The sequence below is a fragment of the Mixophyes fleayi genome, chromosome 8 (genome assembly GCF_038048845.1).
Source record: "Mixophyes fleayi isolate aMixFle1 chromosome 8, aMixFle1.hap1, whole genome shotgun sequence".
In the NCBI taxonomy this organism is placed as follows: domain Eukaryota; kingdom Metazoa; phylum Chordata; class Amphibia; order Anura; family Limnodynastidae; genus Mixophyes; species Mixophyes fleayi.
The window spans coordinates 22,162,061-22,182,362 of record NC_134409.1 but is presented as its reverse complement, the minus strand read 5'-3'; the positions used below and the strand labels follow the sequence as shown (position 1 = coordinate 22,182,362).

At 40.5% G+C, this 20,302-nt stretch overlaps 1 protein-coding gene across 1 annotated transcript in view; it reads left to right on the top strand.

Moving 5' to 3' along the window:
• The window catches only part of FAF1 (Fas associated factor 1), a 163,925-nt gene that overhangs the window by 18,110 nt on the left and 125,513 nt on the right, over window positions 1-20,302 (top strand). The window contains exon 2 of the mRNA XM_075182058.1: window positions 5,646-5,714. Within this exon, the coding sequence (XP_075038159.1) occupies window positions 5,646-5,714 (69 nt within the window). The remainder of the gene's footprint in view (window positions 1-5,645; window positions 5,715-20,302) is intronic.

The window sequence follows — 20,302 nt, the reverse complement described above, 5'->3', positions numbered from 1 at the left end:
TGTCAGCCGTATGCCTGTTAGTGAAGCCGGTGATACAAAGAGTGGCCTGCCTGTGACAAATGTTACGTAGTGGTGTACATGCTGCTGCTGTTCCTGCTGGTGAAGGTGAATGACCAACCCAGTGGGCTGTCACAGTCATATAGTCTTTGGTTTGGCCACTTCCACTTGTCCACATATCTGTGGTTAAGTGAACAGTGGGCAGAATGGCATTTTTCAGCGCAATCTCTACATTTTTACACACTTTTTGGTATAGTTGTGGAATAGCTTTACGGGAGAAATGGTGTCGCGATGGAATTCTGTAACGCGGACACAAAACCTCAATTAACTGTGAAAAACCAGCTGCGTTTATTGTGGAGATTGGACGCAGATCTAACACTAACATTGCAGCCATGGCGTCTGTGATTCGCTTGGCGACTGGGTGACTGCTGTCATATTTGCTTCCCCTCGCAAATGATTGTTTCACAGTTAATTGCTGAAATGTAGGACTGCTCATTTTATTCACCTGCCTCTGGGATGACGATTCACCCCCAGCAGCAGCAACAGCAGCAGCAGGACTAACGCTTTCTTCAGAGGAATCAATAATAGTGCCGGAGTCATCCAGCCTTAAGTGGGATGCCGGGCTAACTCCGAGCGCTACTGAGGATATTGATGAGGATGGTGTGGTGGGTGTATTTTGTAGCCGTCGGTATGTCGGTGAGCGGAGGGTCTTAGCTGATGAGGGAGTGCTTGTATTCTTTTGGGAAGAACTTTCAGCTTTTCCCAACACTTTGCCATGAACTCTCGTTAAATGGCGTAACATAGACGAGGTTCCAAGATGGTTAAGGTCCCTCCCTCGACTGACTGTGGCTTCACATACACTACAAATGGCTATACAATTGTTGTCTGGATTTGGGTAGAAATAATTCCACACATAAGAAGTGGATTTTTTTGTTTTATGCCCAGGCATGACAATGGCCTTTTTCTTGTCACGTGCCAGAACTGCTGCCACTGGTGCAGGACTTACACAAACAACCTCATCCTCATCAACATCCTCATTAGCGCCCTCGTCGCCTACACAAATCTCCCCCTCATCCTCTTCTAATTCCAAAGTGGCATCCTCAATTTGGGTATCACCGGCTACACTCGGGCTATTAAGGCACACATCAGCAGAATGCTCACGATTAGACATCCCACTGTTGGATGGACTCTCCACAGGGATTGTTGTCATTTGTGAATCAGAGCAAATATTCTCCTGTAATGCCTCACTGGTATCTTGCAGCTCAGCTTTGACGCGTAACAGTAGTTGTGCACCAATTGTAGCCTGGGTAACTTTTTGGGATCTGCCACTAATAGCCAAAGGTGAAGGCCTCATTCTCTCTTTGCCACTGCGTGTGTAGAATGGCATGCTTGCAATTTTTTTTTTATCGTCACTTAACTTTTGCTCAGTTACACTTCTTTTTCGCTTCAATACAGTAAATTTTTTTTGGGTTTTTGTTTTTTGCACTAATTTGAAAACACTCTGTTGTTTGACATCGCCTTGGCCAGATGACGTACTGGGAACACTAACATCAGGACTGGTGACAGAACCTGGTTGCTCATTTAGATCATATGTGGACTGCTTTGAATCCATTCTGAGCGCAAACCACTGAGGAGTGCTAAAAATTATTGAGTAGATACTGCTGACAGATATGACTTTTGACAGCCAGAAATATTAATGCACAATTAGGGAGGACACCCCAAAAACACTGAGGAGTGCTAAAAATTATTGAGTAGATACTGCTGACAGATATGACTTTTGACAGCCAGAAATATTAATGCACAATTAGGGAGGACACCCCAAAAACACTGAGGTGTGCTACAAATTATTTAGTAGATAATGCTGACAGATATGACTTTTGACAGCCAGAAATATTAATGCACAATTATGGGGGACACCCCAAAAGCGCTGGGGAGTGCCAAATATGAAGAAAAAATAATAAACCTCTATCCTCCTCTCTGCACTAGCGATTTTGGTTAGAGCAATTGCAAGAACAATATGGTATTCTCTGTCCCTGCTCTAATTAGCCTATGACTACACCCTGCTCTCTCCCTCTGTCAAATGGCGATGGATTGCTGTGGAGGCGTGTATTTATAAAGTTGAAGTATCGCGAGAACCGAGTCCCGAGATCCGACGACGTCACAATGACGTTCGGCCTCGATTTGGATTCGGAATGGGCGGGAGAGTACCGAGCTGCTCAGCTCGGTACTCGGATACCCAAAGTTCGGGTGGGTTCGGTTCTCGGAGAACCGGACCCGCCCATCTCTATTTCTGTGTGACGTTTGTATGTTCTCTCCATGTTTGGTGTGGGTTTCCTGCCACAGTCCAAAAACATAGTGGTAGGTTAATTTGCATTTAAAAACATGGACCCTAGCTGTGGTAGGGAATTTAGAATGTAAGCTCCAATGGGAGACTGATGTGAATAATTACATATCCTTTGTACGGCGCTACACAATATGGAGGTACTATAGAAATAATACTAATACCCACAGTGCTAGTCTGCAGATATCATCACATTGTCCCTACTCTTACAGTCACTATGAGGAGCACTGTTAAACTGTTTAGTGCAGATGGCAATAACCAGGGGTATACATAATTTAATTATGTTTTAGGCATGGGTTTCCAGATTACAGTGGGGGAAAGAAAAACATTATCCAGAAAAGTCTGACACATTTTGGATAATTATTCTAACACCTGTACTTATGTGTACACATCATACAAAAATAATAATGTTTGTGTAAATGGTCCTTTAATGAAAATGTCAGTACAGATGTATAGTCTGAGCAAGACCCAGTGACAAGTGCTGGGGGTTTCTGTGTGTGTTATACCTCCACCTAGTGGTCTGAAAGGTGTAACTGCAGGCTTCTGTTTGTGTTGGGAAGTATCGTACGAGTCAGTGTTACTAACTCCCCTGTCCATTGCAAACTTCAACCTCTGCATTCGCTCTTGCATGCTTTCATGTGTCATGTTTGATGTGCTAGAAATGGTAGTGTGCTTGTCAGAGGGGAACTGGCTCCTGGGTATTTCTTGATGAGCGATGGGGACACTGAACAATGCTTCTCACATCTTATACATCTTGTGATTAACTACTATGCTAGAGAATTCCCTCCAGGACCGTCATTCCCACTGACTTAGTGTCTCACGGAACTGATAAGCTCTTATTCAGCAGTTCAGTGATAAGTCGGTTTGTTTTACAGAACAGGCCGCGTTTCTTGGAGAGCGCTGCGTGTTCTGATGTCTGTGGACAGTGCACCTATTGTTTCCCTGGTTTGGCAGTTCGTGTTTATGAGCATTTAGGAGACTTTCTGCCCTACTTGAAATTGAAATGATTATCCTCTGTTCCTACCATTTCTGCTTATAGTCTTTGAGCGCTGTCTTTTTCTCCTCTTCCTTTTTTGTACCCTGTGCTTTTTATAGGTTTGCAAGATTTTCTTTTTATTTTTGTTTGTAATGATGATTTATTACTTATAGATTATCCTAGCAATACTATATACTATACTATATATATGTTTGATGAGAAGGCTTTATAGGTCGTAAGCCGGGGTTGGCGACCTTTGTCCTCCCAATGGTTGTGGGAGCCACAAGTCCCGGGATGAACTGCTAGCCATAGGTATGATGGGATTTGTAGTTCCCGAACAGCAGGAGAGCCATGTTACCGATAGGTAGTGGGGTACTATATTTATTTGGTTAGTAAGTTTTATAAAATGTTTAATAGTAAGCTTTATTTAGTTTTACTAGTTTCCTACAGACTTTCATGAGTTTCACCATTAAAAGTGCTGACTGTAATAATTGTGTATATTTCTAATAAACTTCTATTGAAATCCTTTGCAGTAACTGTGGCCTCTAGTTTTTGCTCAGCAGTGGTTAAAGGACAACTTGGTGTGCTGGTGCCTACACACGGCGGATTGTGCTGAGTGAGCTGAATCAATCTTTGACGGTGCAGCTGATTAATTTACTAGGAACCATTGACATCACTGAAGATCTTCCTGGCCAATCCTGTTCATGGGACACTGGTTCCATGTAAATTTGGCTGCATCTCATGAATTTTGCTTCTGCTCACAAAGTGGCTGCCGTCGCTTCGGGTAGATGATGGGGGCACTTTAACCTGTAAAGAGAGATGTGAAATTACATTGCCTTGTTCACCATTTCTTTCCTTTGAAGCATTGTTGAAAAGTAGAGTTTAATGTATGTTCTCCATCTCTCAGTCCCAAACTTTAACCCAGATATTATAGATTGCACTCAATAAAGTAAAAGGTTGTTTAATGGAGGGAAAAGCAAACTAGAGTTACTGGTATTGCTATCTAGACCTGTTATTTAGCCATTGCTCTGCTTGCGAATTCAGAAGTCTGCAAACCAGTTGTTAAAAAATTTAAGGTTGAAGGAAATGTCCACTTAATTTGGAGTGTGTACCCCTACCTTGGGACCCCTCTTTCTTTGCCTTAATTATCCATGAATGATACCTTCCTCCACACAGGAGGTCCTTAATATGCAGTTATCAAGTTTCGGTGTGAACTGCTACCCCCTGCCCCTTGCACACATTTTCTTACCATTAATTTACATCTGTTTTTAAATATAATAATGTTGGTTTAGTTGAAGCGACAAAGTGGTGTGACAGGGCAGCACCCCATGCTTTAACACTCCACATAATGATTCCTCTTCTGTAGATAATTGTGTTCTGCAAAGTTGCCTCTGGTGCAAAAGGAGAGGGTCCCAGACTAAGGAGACCCACTACAAGTGGATGATGTTTCTATCTATGGGGTCTGTTTATTATGACCTCCCCAATAAATTTTATCGGGCAATTTTAAATAAAACCAAAAAGTCTATTGGGAGCAGTCGTAGGCAACCTGATACACATCAGGGTCTGCATGGGCGGCCCTCAGACTATCAAGAGGTCCACACGTTACCCTTAATTTCAATAATCATTTAAAGCAATACATTTAATGAAAGAGAGAGTCCTACCTGTAATAATACATCAGCAGGCACTTGAAACAAGTGTTACAATTACAACAAACATCTGACCATAAAGCAGGATGAAGCTGGGGGGCCACAGGTGAAGGCTCGGGGGGGCCACATGTTGCTCATCAGTCTAGAATACAGTTTTGTGGAATCTAGGCAGCAAAAGTTAAACAAGTATAGATACAAGTAAACTAAAAGACAAGAGGAAGCTAGAAAGAATAAGTCATGTACTTTGTGAAAGTAACAATAGGGCATGTACAAGTCAATATAAGTCATTATATTAGTCGCATAAAGTTGTAAAAGTCTATTAAAGGTGTTTATGTGCATAAATGTTCTATTTCAGTCTAGTGTAAGTTAAGCGGTGACTGGTCGCTGATACAAAACATCTTTGCATTCTGCATTAATTTATAAAATAGGCCTTTGAGAGTTGGTCTAGTGTTTTACGTTAATGTTTGGACGGCCTGTGGTGTGCTGAGGAAGTCGGACGATGTTGGCTTCTGCTGGCTGGATGTAGTTAGCGTAGAGTTCAAGTGTAGTTCAGAGTTTGTTAAAACATTACCTGGGACCGCGTTGCCGTCAGGAAGGTGACACAGTTAAGAGTCCTGGTCCTGCTGCCAACCTGAAACTAGAGAGCCTGCTGGTCTGTAACTCTTTGTCTTCTCTTCTGTTCCAGGCATGTACCGGCATTGAGAATATCGATGAAGCGATCACACTGCTTGAGCAGAACAACTGGGATTTAGTTGTAAGTTTCTCCATGTGTTTGGAATTTGCAGTTTGCTTTAAAAATATTTGATTTAAAAAACAAAACAAAAAAAAGTATTCCAATATTTCCTTCTCTGTACTTAGTTACAAAAATACCCTAGTTGCTGATTCTGTGTGTGTATGTATGTATGTATGTATGTATGTATGTATATATGTGTGTATGTATATGTGTATGTATATATGTGTGTATGTATATGTGTGTGTATATATATATGTATATATATATGTATATATATATGTATATATATATGTATATATATGTATATATATATATATATATATATATATATATATATATATATATATATATATATATATGTATGTATATATTATATATTTTTATCTATCAGGTGCTATATATTTAACACTTTGGGAAATTCATGATTTAAAAAGTGCAAACAATTCTAAGAATTTTATTAAATGATATATAGTTTCATATGGTGCATGTGTGTATAAGTATTTTTATATGTATATATCGACACAAAGTGGCGTCCCTATAATTTTATCTGGTCACACCTGTTCTAGGCTGTTAGGCCATCTATTAAAATAACCATCGCTTTATGATGTAGCATCTTGTGTAAAGCAGCATTAAGTGTCTCTTCTATCCATTTACCCCAGCTTTAGTGTAATTATTGATATTACATTATCGCCAGATAGTTGTTTGTGTGCAAGTAAGTATCTATAAAAACTAAATATAAACGGAGGTATGGCGCTAGTGACCAGTATGTATCAGTCTGTGATGAATAAAGCACTGTCTCAGTTATCCTGCAGCGAGGAACGTCAAAGATGAAACAAATACAGTGGCTATAAAAATTTTTCGTTTTTTTTCCACATTTTATTGCCTTACATCATGTTATTTACTGGGGAATTCTTACCATTGATCAACACAAAATATCAACATTTGTAATGTCCAATATAAAAACAAAACTCCAGCTTTTTCTTAATTACAAAACCAATAATTGTAATTGGTTACATATTTATTACCTCTCCCCCTTGTTCTATTACTTGGTGGAAGCTCCTTTTGCTGAATTTCCAGCAGTTAGTCTGGGTAATTCTCTACTAGCTTTGAACACTGCAGTTTGTGTCCATTCTTATGGGCAGTTTTGCTCGTGTTCCATCAGGTTGGTGAACAGAAATTTGACCAATCTATTGTTAACACATTTTATTCCTTATCCTTATGTCTGATCTGTGCTAACACAGGCGAAAACTCAAATTCATCTCAATGGGAGAGCATTGTAGATGCAATGAGATGCATTTAAGTTGCTTTTTGGCTTAAACGAGGCAAGTTAATGGTTTATCACAGATGCATATTTAAAAAAACAAAGATGGTACGCATTTGTAATTGCACATTAAATACATAACTGCTAGGCAACACTACGTGGCTTGTATGCATGTTACCTGCATTATAAAATGTGATTTAAATGCATTGCAAATGATGGTGTTTTTGTAGCCTGAGATTTGACTGGTCAAACCCAGGATTTAACAAAAAAAAAAAAAAACACCCTGTAAGTCACTACTTAGTACAATTTGGGTCTTTGTCCTGCTGGAGTAAAACTCAGCTCCTACATGGTTTTTGCCACTGAAAATAGTAACTCTATCAGATGTGACATAGGCACCTTGTTTGCCTCTTCCCCCCCAAATACCCCTCTCACATGGATTCTCTGTTTTGGAGGGTAGCCTGTTCTAGACCGGTTCACAGTCATGCTAGTTCCCAAACTTTCTTTATAGTGGGCTTTACAACGTCTTGGGGGATAATAAGTCTTTGAAAGCTTCTATTATTTTTCCCCTGATTGGTGCTTTTCAACAACTTTTTTTTTTTTCGGGGAGGGATTTCTGTTGAATGTTCTTTGGTCTTCATTATGAAGCTCTTGTTTGGAAATGCACCAGCCAACAATTGATGAACAGTCATGTTGTTGCCACCAAGTCCTTAAATGTGATAAATCAAGTCTCACGTGACAAATGGCCTATAACAGATTTTACTTTGTCAATGTTAATCTGCACAAAAATAAGGTAACATTTTTCTTGTAGAGGAAAAAAAGGTGCGTAAATCCTTGCTGCGTCCATATTATTCTTTATTAATAACCTTTAGAAATGTAGCCTCCACAGAGTGCTTTGCAGGAAATCATCAGCTATTTATATAGCGCCACTAATTCTGCAGCGCTGTACAGAGAGCTCACTCACATCAGTCCCTGCCCCATTGGAGCTTAGTCAAAATTCACTAATATACACACACAGACTAGGGTCCATTTGATAGTAGCCAATCACCTAGTATTATGTTTTTGGACAGTGGGAGGAAACATGGAGACGACATACAATCCTGCACAAATTGTATTCATAAACAATGTAATGTGATATTTGGGCTGCTAATCAAGTTAAATTCACCATCTCCTCATCTGGAAGTGCTGTCACCTCCTATACAAAAGCTGAAACTTGGGCAGTTTAGTCTGGAGCATTGTGTGTTAAGCTGGGTACACACTACACAGTTTTCATCCAAAAATCGGCTAAATCAGCCGACATACGACCGCTCGTTCAAAAGTCGGGTCAGTGTGTGCAGTGACATGATGGTCGAAAGTCTGCCCAAATGGACGATTGTCGCCTCATTTGGTTGGTCGTACCATTTAATATTTTCGTTCCAATCTCGTTTCCGCTGTGTAGTGTGTATAAACTTCTGACCGATCCACAACAGTGAGTACGAAATTACATTGCTCACGACAACATGGCTGTAAAAAGTCGCTAAAGGGACGTCCGCTCTTCCCTTTATCGTCCTAAACAAGGTTAGTGTGTATGCAGTCCATGGACCGAGCGATCGGAACATCGATGGCATGTAAAATCGATCGGCATAAAAAGTTGGTTGAAATTTCTGTAGTGTGTACCCAGCTTAAGTGATCGGAAATCATACAGAGAATGATGGTGTCACTCGCTGACTCGTACTCACTTTGTCATTCGTGGTTTTTTCATGTTAGATTATTTTTTGTTGAATAAATATTAAAATGATAAAATCTGTTACAAGTTATTTATCAGACTAGATTTGTAAACTTGGTGAGGACTAGAAGATTAATTACCCGCTGATCAGCAAAATCACAGATTGTAAAGAGGGAGTGCTTCCTTTTTTTTTTTCTTTTTTTTTTATTTTATATATTTATAAAAATATATACTTTAAATTGAACTGTGTATCAGAATATACTTCGGGATAATGCCATTTAAGGTACGTGCACAAATGCATTTTTTATTTATTTAAAAAAATATATATATTTTGTAACCATAAAATAGCAATGTAATGTTCTACATATTCACTCGTCATAAGAGCTGACTCTCTAGTCCCTGTACCAGCCAGTGATTCTGTGTATGCAAATCTGGCTAATATGCCAAGCAGTGTCTTATTAAACTCCAGTTACTGTTATTTAATGAAACCACCGCTGAAGATTTTGCTATTTTCTAATGGAAAGGCTTCAACGCAGAGCCCCCATTGTCCTGTAATGTTACAGTAACGTGTCTGACGTTGTGGGAAGCTATTCAGTAAGCAGGTTCTGAGAGATCCATGTGATCTGGGTGTGAAATGGTCTACCGTATTTGCCGGCGTATAAGATGACTGGGCGTATAAGACGACCCCCAACATTTCCACTCAAAATTATAGAGTTTGTTATATACTTGCCGTATAAGACTACCCCCTCTTCCGCACACCTTCCACACACACACTGTATTAAATCACTGGCCCCCACACACACTATTAAATCACTGGCCCCCACACACACTGCATGAAGTCACTGGCCCCCACACACACTGTATTAAATCACTGGCCCCCACACACACACACTGCATGAAGTCACTGGCCCCCACACACACTGCATTAAGTCACTGGCCCCCATACACACGCACACTCATATATGCTGATCACACACTCTGCATTGACATGACATAACATAAAACAAACGTAACATAACACATACTAATAACACTTACCTTCTTCTGCTGTCACTCTCCTCTGTCCCCCTCCTGTCACTCTCATCTGTCCCTCTCTCCCTCTCTCACTTTGCCCCATCTGCCGCGCTCCAGCCATAAAAAACAAACAGAAACACTTACCAATCCGCGCGGCGCCGGGACCCAGCATCCTCCTCTCTCACGCAGCAGCTGTCGCTGATATGACAGGCTGCGTGAGAGAGGAGGATGCTGGGTCCCGGCGCCGCGCGGATTGGTAAGTGTTTCTGTTTTTTTTTTTTGTTTTTTTTTTTATGGCTGTCCCGCTGTCCCGCGGCACCCCTGAGACCCCTGAGTTTGGCACCCGGTGTATAAGACGACCCCCCCCCCCCCCACTTGGAGGCATGTTTTTCAGGTAAAAAAAGTCGTCTTATACGCCGGCAAATACGGTATATGTGGTGTAGTTTAAATTAGCTCAGTGTGCAGACAGTATAGGTGGTTTCACCGTTGTGTGATTTGTGGGCGGAAGCATCAGCAGTTGGTCATGTGTACGGTATTGTTAAAGGTGTACCGTGCTCAGTCACCCGCGCAAAAGGGGTGATGATTCACTTTTTCGAAAAAGTCCCGTACATTGGGTAAACATTATCCTATCTCCCTCTCACCTTGTGTTTATTGTTATTGATTGTAAACCGTATGTCTTTTTTTTTTTTTTTTTTTTTTTTTTTAAATCCTTTTTATTCATTACTATGTGCTGCAAGTCAAGGTCACGAACTGAATGAAGTATAGACAGCTAACACTGCTGTCTTGTATAAGCATTTGATAGTTGCAACAACAATTGAAATTCTGAATTGACCTAGTTTTAAAGGCGAAATCCCACATTAGTTTTGTAACTGAATATTCTATAACTTTTTATAACTCTGTGTTCCCTTTGCAAAATTGGTTGGTGTGGCAGATTTATATGGTTGCTACTGCTAAAGATCAAGCCTTTCTCTTGTGAGCCAGTCAGTCAAGAAGTTTCTCTGTGGTCATGTGATGGCAGTTGAAGGAAGGGTTTATGCCGGCGGTTCCCAAACTGTGCGTCGCGGCTCCCAGGGGCTGTCACTGGGCTGCCGCGGGCAAGCCATAAAAAAAACCCCCACAAACTTACCAATCCGTCGGGCGTCGGGACCCAGCAGCCTCCTCTCTCCCGCAGCTGTCACTGTATATCGACGTCAGTAACAAGTTGCGGGAGAGAGGAGGCTGCTGGGTCCCGGTGCCGGACGGATTGGTAAGTTTCTGTGTTCTTTTTTTTTTTTTTTTTATGCCTGGCGTGGGGCACAGTGCGAGGGATCGCGACAGCATGGCAGAGGATGGGGGGACGGCAGCGGGGCAGAGGATGGGGGGACGGCAGCGGGGCAGAGGATGGGGGGACGGCAGCGGGGCAGAGGATGGGGGGACGGCAGCGGGGCAGAGGATGGGGGGACGGCAGCATGCCTGAGGGGAATGTGTCTGGATGCAGAGGGGGCATTTTTGCATACAACTAAATAAGTATTTCTGTCCTGACCTAAATACTTATTACAATTTTTTGACCCAACTACTTCTAAAACAGGACTGCTCAATAATTATTTTGGAGGGGTGCCTTGAAAAAATTTGGAGTCTCTAAGGGTGCCGCGAACTGCAAAAGTTTGGGAACCACTGGCTTATGTTATGAAATGCTAAAGCCATTGTGCTCCCTACATCATGTGAGGCTGTGGTTGCCATGATAATTGGGTGACACTTGGCAAGCTATTAATCACAAATTGCAGCTTGAATCAAAACCCCAAGGGCAACTGAACAACTACAAGTAACCAGAGGGATTGATGTGTAAAAAAAAAAAACAAACCCCAAAAAAACAGGTGGTTACCTCTTTAAATATTGGCTGTGGTTTGTTTTCTCAAACAAGATGTTCAAAGTCGCCAGTGTAAGGGTAACAATGGACACCACTACCTTCTGCCATGAATGTGGTTATATAGAGTAACTAGTGTTTTGGGGTAAAATAATCATTGTAAAAGGAAAGTGCTCAATGGACACCAGGTAAATTGAGCAGGTAGCTTTAATAAAAACCAAAACAAAACACAAAAACGCTGCCACATCTTAACGAAAATGGATATGGAGTCATTGGAACCAACAGAGTCCTTTGCACTAGTAAAGACATGGATTTTGATGCCAGTGAGTAAGAGCCTATAGTATTGTTACATTGAATCCAGGAACCAATGTTGGGATTATGTAACTGTTTGGCCACACTCCCGACCCCTTGCAGTGTAGGCTTTTCTCCTGTACCCCACCCATTTTTTAGTGAGTGGGCGGGACAAGGGACCCCCATGAAGCGACCCGCTGTCAATTTTTAGAACGCAATTGCGGAATTTCACAGTGGGACTGTGGACAAAATGACAATCACACGCCCCCTCTCCCCCATCCCTCTATAAAGTTGACAAGTATATGTTTGGCAGAGAGATGAGGGCTGTACGTGGTTGAAGTTGTCAGTGCTATCAGTCATAGCAGTCTTTCCTCCTGTCTCCATACCTGTTCTTCCGCTCCGTCTCTACTGTATTTGCCTGCCCGGAGTTTCTGAAGTATTGGTATTTTATGTTTAATGTTCTGTACTGTTTTACCCTGTATGGTTTACTGTTTGTACTGTGTACGGCGCTGCGGAAACCATGTGGCGCCTAACAAATAAACGATAATAATAATATCTTATGTGATTTTTATTATTCAGATGGTTCCCTTCGTCTGCTTTATGGTCTGTGGAGTAAACAAAGGGTTTACTTATGTCCCGTCCCCCCCCCCCCCCCCCCACCAATTTGGGAAAGGCTATGTAGAGTAACATGCATTAGCTGCAGTGTAAGGTAGGCCGTGCTCTCTCTGCTCTTCGTATAACTACAGCACCTGTAAAACTGATGACTCAGGGTTTGTCTTGTGCTGATTCCAGGGATCAGCTGACAAGAAGCTTTTTGTATTCACTGGAGGGAAAATGTTGCTTCACTTGCATCTGTTTCTGAGAAACGTTCCTGTCTGCAGATGTGCCTGTGTCAGAGTAAAGTCATTCCTATTATATTATTATTATTTATACAACGTGTTTTATTTCTGAAGATTAAAAGAGCCCAAACCCTTCATTACGGTCTTGTAATAGTAAACGTGTGTATAGTAATAGTGTATACATGTATATGCTGAATATATAAAGTCCTTGGCACATGGTCTTTATAATGTCATGTGTCTAGTTTTGCGCAAATGCCCCGGTTCTTGTGAATACTCAGACAGACTTTTGGCCCTTAACGGTGACATCTGTGGAGTTACAAAAGTTTTCATCATCTGATTGGAGGAGATGGACGGATCAGGGACGTTCCTTCTTCTTTAGTGGATATTTAAATAAACAGAAGGGGGTGGAGAAGGTGCCATTAGGCAGACGTTCCCTAACGCATTACGGGTAGACAAACAGCTTTTTTTTCTCCTCGCAAAAGAACTTTAATTCTCTAACTGGTCATAGGTGGCGGAAATCCAACCTTTTCCTTGTACTTTTAATGCAGTATTTTAATATTTTATTTTGCACCTGAAAGTTGCACTTTAGCTGGAAAGTGAATTTTTAATTGCAATTCGAAAAATATAATGAAACATTCAGACATAAAAATTGCTGAATGAATTAAATGTCAGATATCCTCTCACTTGCACGGATAATTTAAGCTATAAATTCATGAATCTAAAGCGAGCAGTGTTTTAGACGAATCAGAACGGGGCTCTCTTACTGCAAGCTGCAGGTGCAGACACAGGTTTATTGCCAACAAAGACCAGTGATTAGTCATGGACCTGGCAATGCGGTTGGTGGCGAGTAGGCAGAGTTACGTGGATAAAGAAGTGTAAACCTGGATACTTTTTTACAGTTCATATATAAATTTAATAGCTTAAAGTGCTGAACTGGTGCACGTTGTAAGGACAGGCCTTATCTTGTGTATAAACAAGTTGTTGGTAATCCCCCATGTAGATGTGACTCATACTGTCAAATGAGACCAGTTGCACAAGTGAGACGGGAATTTTTTTTTTTTCTTCTGATGATGACTTGTTGTATGGGATTAGGATTTAGTTTGCCTTTTGCACTTCTGGCAATCATTTTTAAATATTAATCAGATAGAAACAGCTTTGTGTTGTATCGCCCACCACCCACGAGGACCCATCACCCACGAGTCTGGTGTAGAATCGGGTACTTTTAAAAAGAATTTCATATACATCGGCGTTGTAAGTTTGTTTTGTTTTTTAAATTGTATTTATTGAGCGGCCAACATGTAACAATACCGAAGAATTAGTTACAAACAATATCACACTTAAGAACATGTGTTGACCTTTTCTCCTTCATATGTGGGATGGGAGAGATGGTAGTGGCATCCATTAAGTGGGTGAGGTTGAGCAGCATGGCGTACGAAGAGGTTGTGAAGGGGGGAGGATCCAGGCAGACCTATAGGAGATCTGATCCAATACATGGAAGTTATATGTTAAAACCTTGTTGGGCGAGGATAGAACTCTAATGCTGAAAGGGGGGGGGGGGGGGGGTGGGTCAAGAAAATGTGAGACGAGTTGAAGAAAACCGTCAGTGGCTCCAGGACATTGGTGACAGTCATTGATACACTCAGTCTTGTACATGTGCCATATACTATTAATGACTAATATATCGCTGAGAGATGACGTCTTCTAGCCCAACGCAGTCTCGCAGGTAGCAGCTCGTAGGATGATTTAAATTGGCTTATTTTGACGTCGGGAGGCCTTGGGGGAGGAAGAACCTGGTAGAGAGAGGGACATCTAGATGTAGCACGCTGGTTATTAACGATTTGATCTCCAACCAGACTGCTGAGAATTTAGGACATTGTCACCCAATGTGGAGGAAAGTGCCTTCTTCATGTCGGCCTCTCCAGCATGTGCTTGGAGTGTTGGGACATATTTTATATAGTCTGTTTGTTTGTAACCAGGTACCGATGATATAGATGGTTAAAGGAATTATTTTATTTTTATGCACATAGAGCTTGGAGGCTGTGTTTTGCCTGATCTCCGCCAGCCTTTGTCTAGTGTCTCCCCCAGGTCCCTCTCCCACACACTCATGAGAGTCCCTCTCTACAATCCACCCAGCTTAAATTCGGCGCGTAATGTTGAAAAATTTTCTTTTTTGTTATTTGTTTTAGTCATCGGGTCCCCACTGTAAGAAGGGGTTGCTGGACAAGAATGTTTTAGTAGAGTTGTAAAAGTTTCTCGGTTGTAGGAATTGGAATTTATTTTATTAAGGATGTTGAACATTTTATCTCCGAGGAGGGAAAGGAGGGTCAGTAATATAATTCATATATATAATACCTGTTGTCACCCAAAGGTCATATGAGCTGGGACTACAGCCTGGGGAAATCCAGGCTTATCAAACGGAGGTATCACAGGGGTGTCGCCAGCCCATGGGATTTGCTGTTTCTGTCCCAGATTATTAAGCGTATGATATGTTGAAAAGGGGGGGGGGGCTGTCCAACCAAAGGAGGGATGTTGGGGAGCTATGTATTTGCAGCCAGAAATAGCGCGAGAGATGGCGCATGTTGTATTTTGAAACCGTATATGCACCATCTGTTCTTATTTGTCCTGTTTTGAATGCACTTTTTGATTCGTAATCTCATTAAAAGCAGATAAGTGTGAGGAGCCCTGAGACAATGCTTTGATTGATCAGACAGATGAAAGGTAACGTGTGCTTGGTTTGAGTTTGTAGCACTTCTGTACTATTTGAAGTAGGTTTTTAAAAACAATCCAGTTTGGTTTTAGATTGTTTGGATTAGGTCTCTTTTCCAGTATGACTTGTTTGTCATTTTTATGGTCTTTAAATACTATCTGCAATAAAATTAATATTTGCCTAATTTTTTATTTTTGTGCAATAAAGTTGTCCTCTTCCCAGCATGACGATTGAGCCGCTTCTATCTGTCTTATTTCTAAGTATTAGTCTCCTGGCCCCACCTGTCTTGTCTACACCAATAGTCAATATGTGCAGCTTTTATGTGGTGCACAAAATATGTTGCAAAGGTCTTAGAAATGTGGTGCATTTTACTGCGTTATGGTACAGGCTCGGACACAGAGGACCCACTTCTGGCGACAGGGTTTGGGGACAATGTACCTATAGACTTGTTGCATGTTGTAGGCCACATTTTATTTGATTTGATTTTTTTATTTTTTTTCAGTGCATGAGCATTAATAAATATTCCCCTTATAGTTTTTGGATGTAAGTTGCTGTCACATTATTTAGGGAACAGGGCAGCAGAGGGACAATAAATCTAAATTTGGAAGTGGCTGAAAGGTTAAATATTTTTATTTTGTTCCCAACAAAAAGCCAACAAAACACTTGGCTGCCTCAGGAAAATAGTTTATTTGTTGCAAAATATATTTTTTCTGATGAAACGTTATTACAAATAAGTGACAGCGATAAATGACTTTGCTTTTAACAGAGGATGCACTTTCTATACATTCCTCCAGTGTGCAGTAATGATAGAACGGTCGTCCAATGGAATAACCGTTAGCCTGGTACAGGGTCCATAGTACATGGTATTATGTCAATCACAGTGCACTGGTCCCTGTTATCAGAGTACCTGCATACAATCTATTGTATAAATGTGTGAGCGCTTTATATATGTGCAGTACATGTGTGTAATATATTATTAGTAAGCATGTTGATAAACACGTGTACACACTAAAGCATGTGTTTTTTGTGTTTTAGACCCTTAAAGCCGTTGGGTTTCTAACACATCAAAATTCAAGTCCCAAGTTGTACTTATGGAAATCTCAGAGATTTGGCGAACACCCCAATTCCCCCCCCTGCCTTGTACTCTGTTTTCTTTGCACAATCTCCAAGACTTCACACCCCCCTTTTTTCCCAAAACTGCAGAGTCATCATTCAGGCAACGAGCGCCTAGATCGGCTTTTTCATGTGATGAAAACAACTTTTATTTCTGGCAATAGAGATCTCTTTGTCTTCCATGCACATCTCGGAAGAAGCACCAGAACAGTTACAATCGCACAGGGCTTGTACGTGTGATTGCTGTCATGGTGTTACATTAAGTTGAACTTTTCACCTGCCTCTGTCAGCTCCATTGATCCCACCTGTCTCTTTAGTCCAATAAACTTGGGGGGGGGGAGGGAGGGGAGACAATGGGGTTAATTTTTTTTTTTACTTTTTTGTATGTTTAACCAGAATTGTCTGCAAAAAAATAGGGCAAACCAGGATATGTTTCATCATAGTAATGCAAATAAATGATCAGAATAATGAACATGCATGTAACAAAACAGTGCAGTACATCACTGTATAGTATTATTATTATTATTATTATTATTATTATTATTATCCTTATTATTATTATTATTATTATTATCCTTATTTATATAGCACCACCGTGATACACAGCACTTTACAGAGAATAATCATTCACAGAAGTCCTTCGTCTGAGTTTACAGTCTAAATCCTCGAGCACGCAGATGCAGACACACACTGGGGTCCATTTTGTCGAAGCCGGAGCAGCAGTGCTCACCGCTCTGCCTCTGTGTCGCTCATGCAAGCAAAACTGACACTGTGTTAGGCGGCTATGATTCAGGTCATACCAGACACTTGAAATGTGACCGCGACTGAGAATATGCAGTATTTTGAGGAATAGGTGACCAGTACGGGACAGTGGGGCTAAGGAAGTAAAACCTACAATTTTTGGGAAAATTGTGAGGTAAATAGTAGAGGGAAAGGGGGTCCTAAACCTTCTGGGCCCAGTGGAAGAGACTTTATAGATTTGAAGTGGTAGTTTAGGGGCACTCCAGCCAAGCACTTCTGCCTCACAGCACTGGGGTCATGAGTTCAATTCCCGACCATGGCCTTATCTGTGTGGAGTTTGTATGTTCTCCCTGTGTTTGCGTGGTTTACCTCCGGGTGCTCCGGTTTCCTCCCACACTCCAAAAACATACTGTTAATTGGCTGCTATCAAAATTGACCCTAGTCTCTCCCTTTCTGTCTGTCTGTCTCCCTCTCTGTCTGTGTGTGAGTGTGTACCTATATTAGGGAATTTAGACTGTAAGCTCCAACGGGACAGGGACTGATGTGAGTGAGTTCTCTGTACAGCGCTGCGGAATTAGTGGCGCTATATAAATAAATGATGATGATGATAAAGCATGCTGCATTTGTTTTCAGTGTTCAACTACAAACTGTTGGACTAAATTTTGTCTGTGATGGACAGGAAGTGCAGGAGATTAGCGAGTTGTTCTGCAGGAATGGGACTGTCAATCATGATGACTAAGAGCAGTTGGCACCCAACATTGTTTGGCTTTAAAGTGATTATCCTCCTTAATCTTTCACTACCTGACCACAATTAAAGGTTATTTTAAATGGAGACCAGCCAAATTTATTTTGAACTCTGTTCCAGCGCTGACAAATACCAGCTCTTCATTTGTACTGGGTTCTGCCTGTCAGTGTTTATGCTTACATCCGGTCTCTTCAGGGACCTGTTGCTTATTAAATTACATTATTTCCTCAGGGAAAAAAAATAGGTATTTTCTGTGGTTACCGCACAAATTATTGATATTGATGCTGGAATTTGACCAATCCAAAGAGTGCCAAAATAGGCTCATCAGTGAAGGGGTTAAAGGAGCTAGAGGGGTTGTCTGCTGTCAGATCACCTGATTTATTTTGGTTTGTACATGATTGATTTACCTTTCTGGCTTCAGTCTGTGTGTTTTAGCCATGTCTTTATAGAATCAAGCAAAACCATTTATTTTTGGTTCCCTGGGTAGCGACTTTTGCATATTACTAGAGCAAAACGAATAAACTGTTCTCCCCTGTGATCGAGAAGACCAAGCTAACGGCACAAGAGAATCAGCAATGTATGAAGTAAAAGTTGTAGAGGGGCATTTTCTTAACTATGGCCTTGGCATTCTGGCAAAAAAAACTAACATTATTGACTCCAATCTGCTTTTCAACAGAATATTAAGGAGGAGCCTCATGTAAAAATGTAGGAACACTTTTATTTTCTTTTAGTTAATTATTACCATTTATTTATATAGTACCAGCATAGTCTGCAGTGTCTACAATTGGGAATAAACACAGTAATAAAACCAGACTGGGTATTTCCAAAGTGGTACCAGTGCCCTGCTGGCAGGCTTACTATCTATAGAAAGCATGTATGTCACTTGTAACTTTCAATGACCTTTAACCATACTACAGCAAAATGTAAGCACTTTTTGTATTTTCTAACACAATATGTGTATTTTGAACCATGGGTTCTCAAGCATGCCCCCAGGCCTCACTAACAGTGCCACTTTTGTGAGATCATTTTGAAAGGCACTGAACTCGCAGATTTAGGAAGGGGGAATGAGGTCTCCGTTCGCCCTCTAGTGGCCGTTCTTCTGTATTTTAGCGCTGTCTGTATCAAGTCATTACATGTTCTTATTCCACAGATTGTCCTTATATTTTTCCATAACAGAATTAAATTTATTTTTTTCAATATAAAAACAGTTAATATTCTAGAAAGCAGCTGCTAACAAAGTGTTTTCAGTTTTATGGTGGTTTATTTTGTATGTACATTACAGGCCGTTCAGTTCAAAATGAGCAATGGCAATTATTAATTCATTTTACACACCATTCATAGCCTAAAACCACAATATAATTATAACACAACCATTATCGCCACCATCTATAGGCCCATCCAACACCCCCCAGTAGCAGGCCTACAGCCAAGTAGGTCTTGCCACAACTTCAGTTTTTCCCATCATGGGGGGTAAATTTTGTTAGATAAGTTGCAAGATAAAATACCATGTGATATGTCAGCATATTAAGTAAGTTCTGCAAAATAACAGAACCTAATGTATGCCACTAATATACTGTTAATTCATAAGTATCCTAAGCATAACCTGTTTATTCAACTTCCATATTGTATGCATTGATTATCCATATTAAAATCTGTCTATACTTTTAGACTTCTAAAAATAAGGAGCAGTATAACAATACAATTTCAAGTTTAGAGGTATATCTTAAATTTTCCATAGTGGCTGTGCTTAATCTAGTTATTCCTGGGACCCGTTTCAATATTTTTGTCGTGTTTGTTAAATAAAGAACGTTTTAATTTTGTTAGGTTTTCCCAAGATACATAGTGGCCAGAAGAAAATCAAATTGGTGTGATTGGACTGTTTAGTATTTGAAGTCTTTATAAAGCTGGGGTTGTTTATTGAGGGACGTAGAATTCTACCTGTATTTGGATATACAGAAATAATTGTAGTATCATTAATGCCTGTAAAACATACAAGTCCATAGCGACAATGTGTATTGTCGATTTAAAACAGGTGGCTTTTAACTACAATATGTATATGAAAGTAACAAAGGAGATAATATCACTGAATTCCCATTTTAATTAGCTTTTTTTTTTTTTTTTTTTTTCTTTAAAAAAAGATTATGAACTTTTACCTAATTTTTTCTCCAAAATCTGCAATGCAGCAAATTTGACATCTCCAGAAAGAGGAACTATACCCAAGAAATTAAATAATTTTACAACATTTGAATGAGTCACAGATATGAACTTAGAAGCCCAAACAGTTTACTGGGGTTACGAGAGTAGAACCGCTTATGAAATGCTTCATTTTTTTTTTAACCACTTATGTACTTAA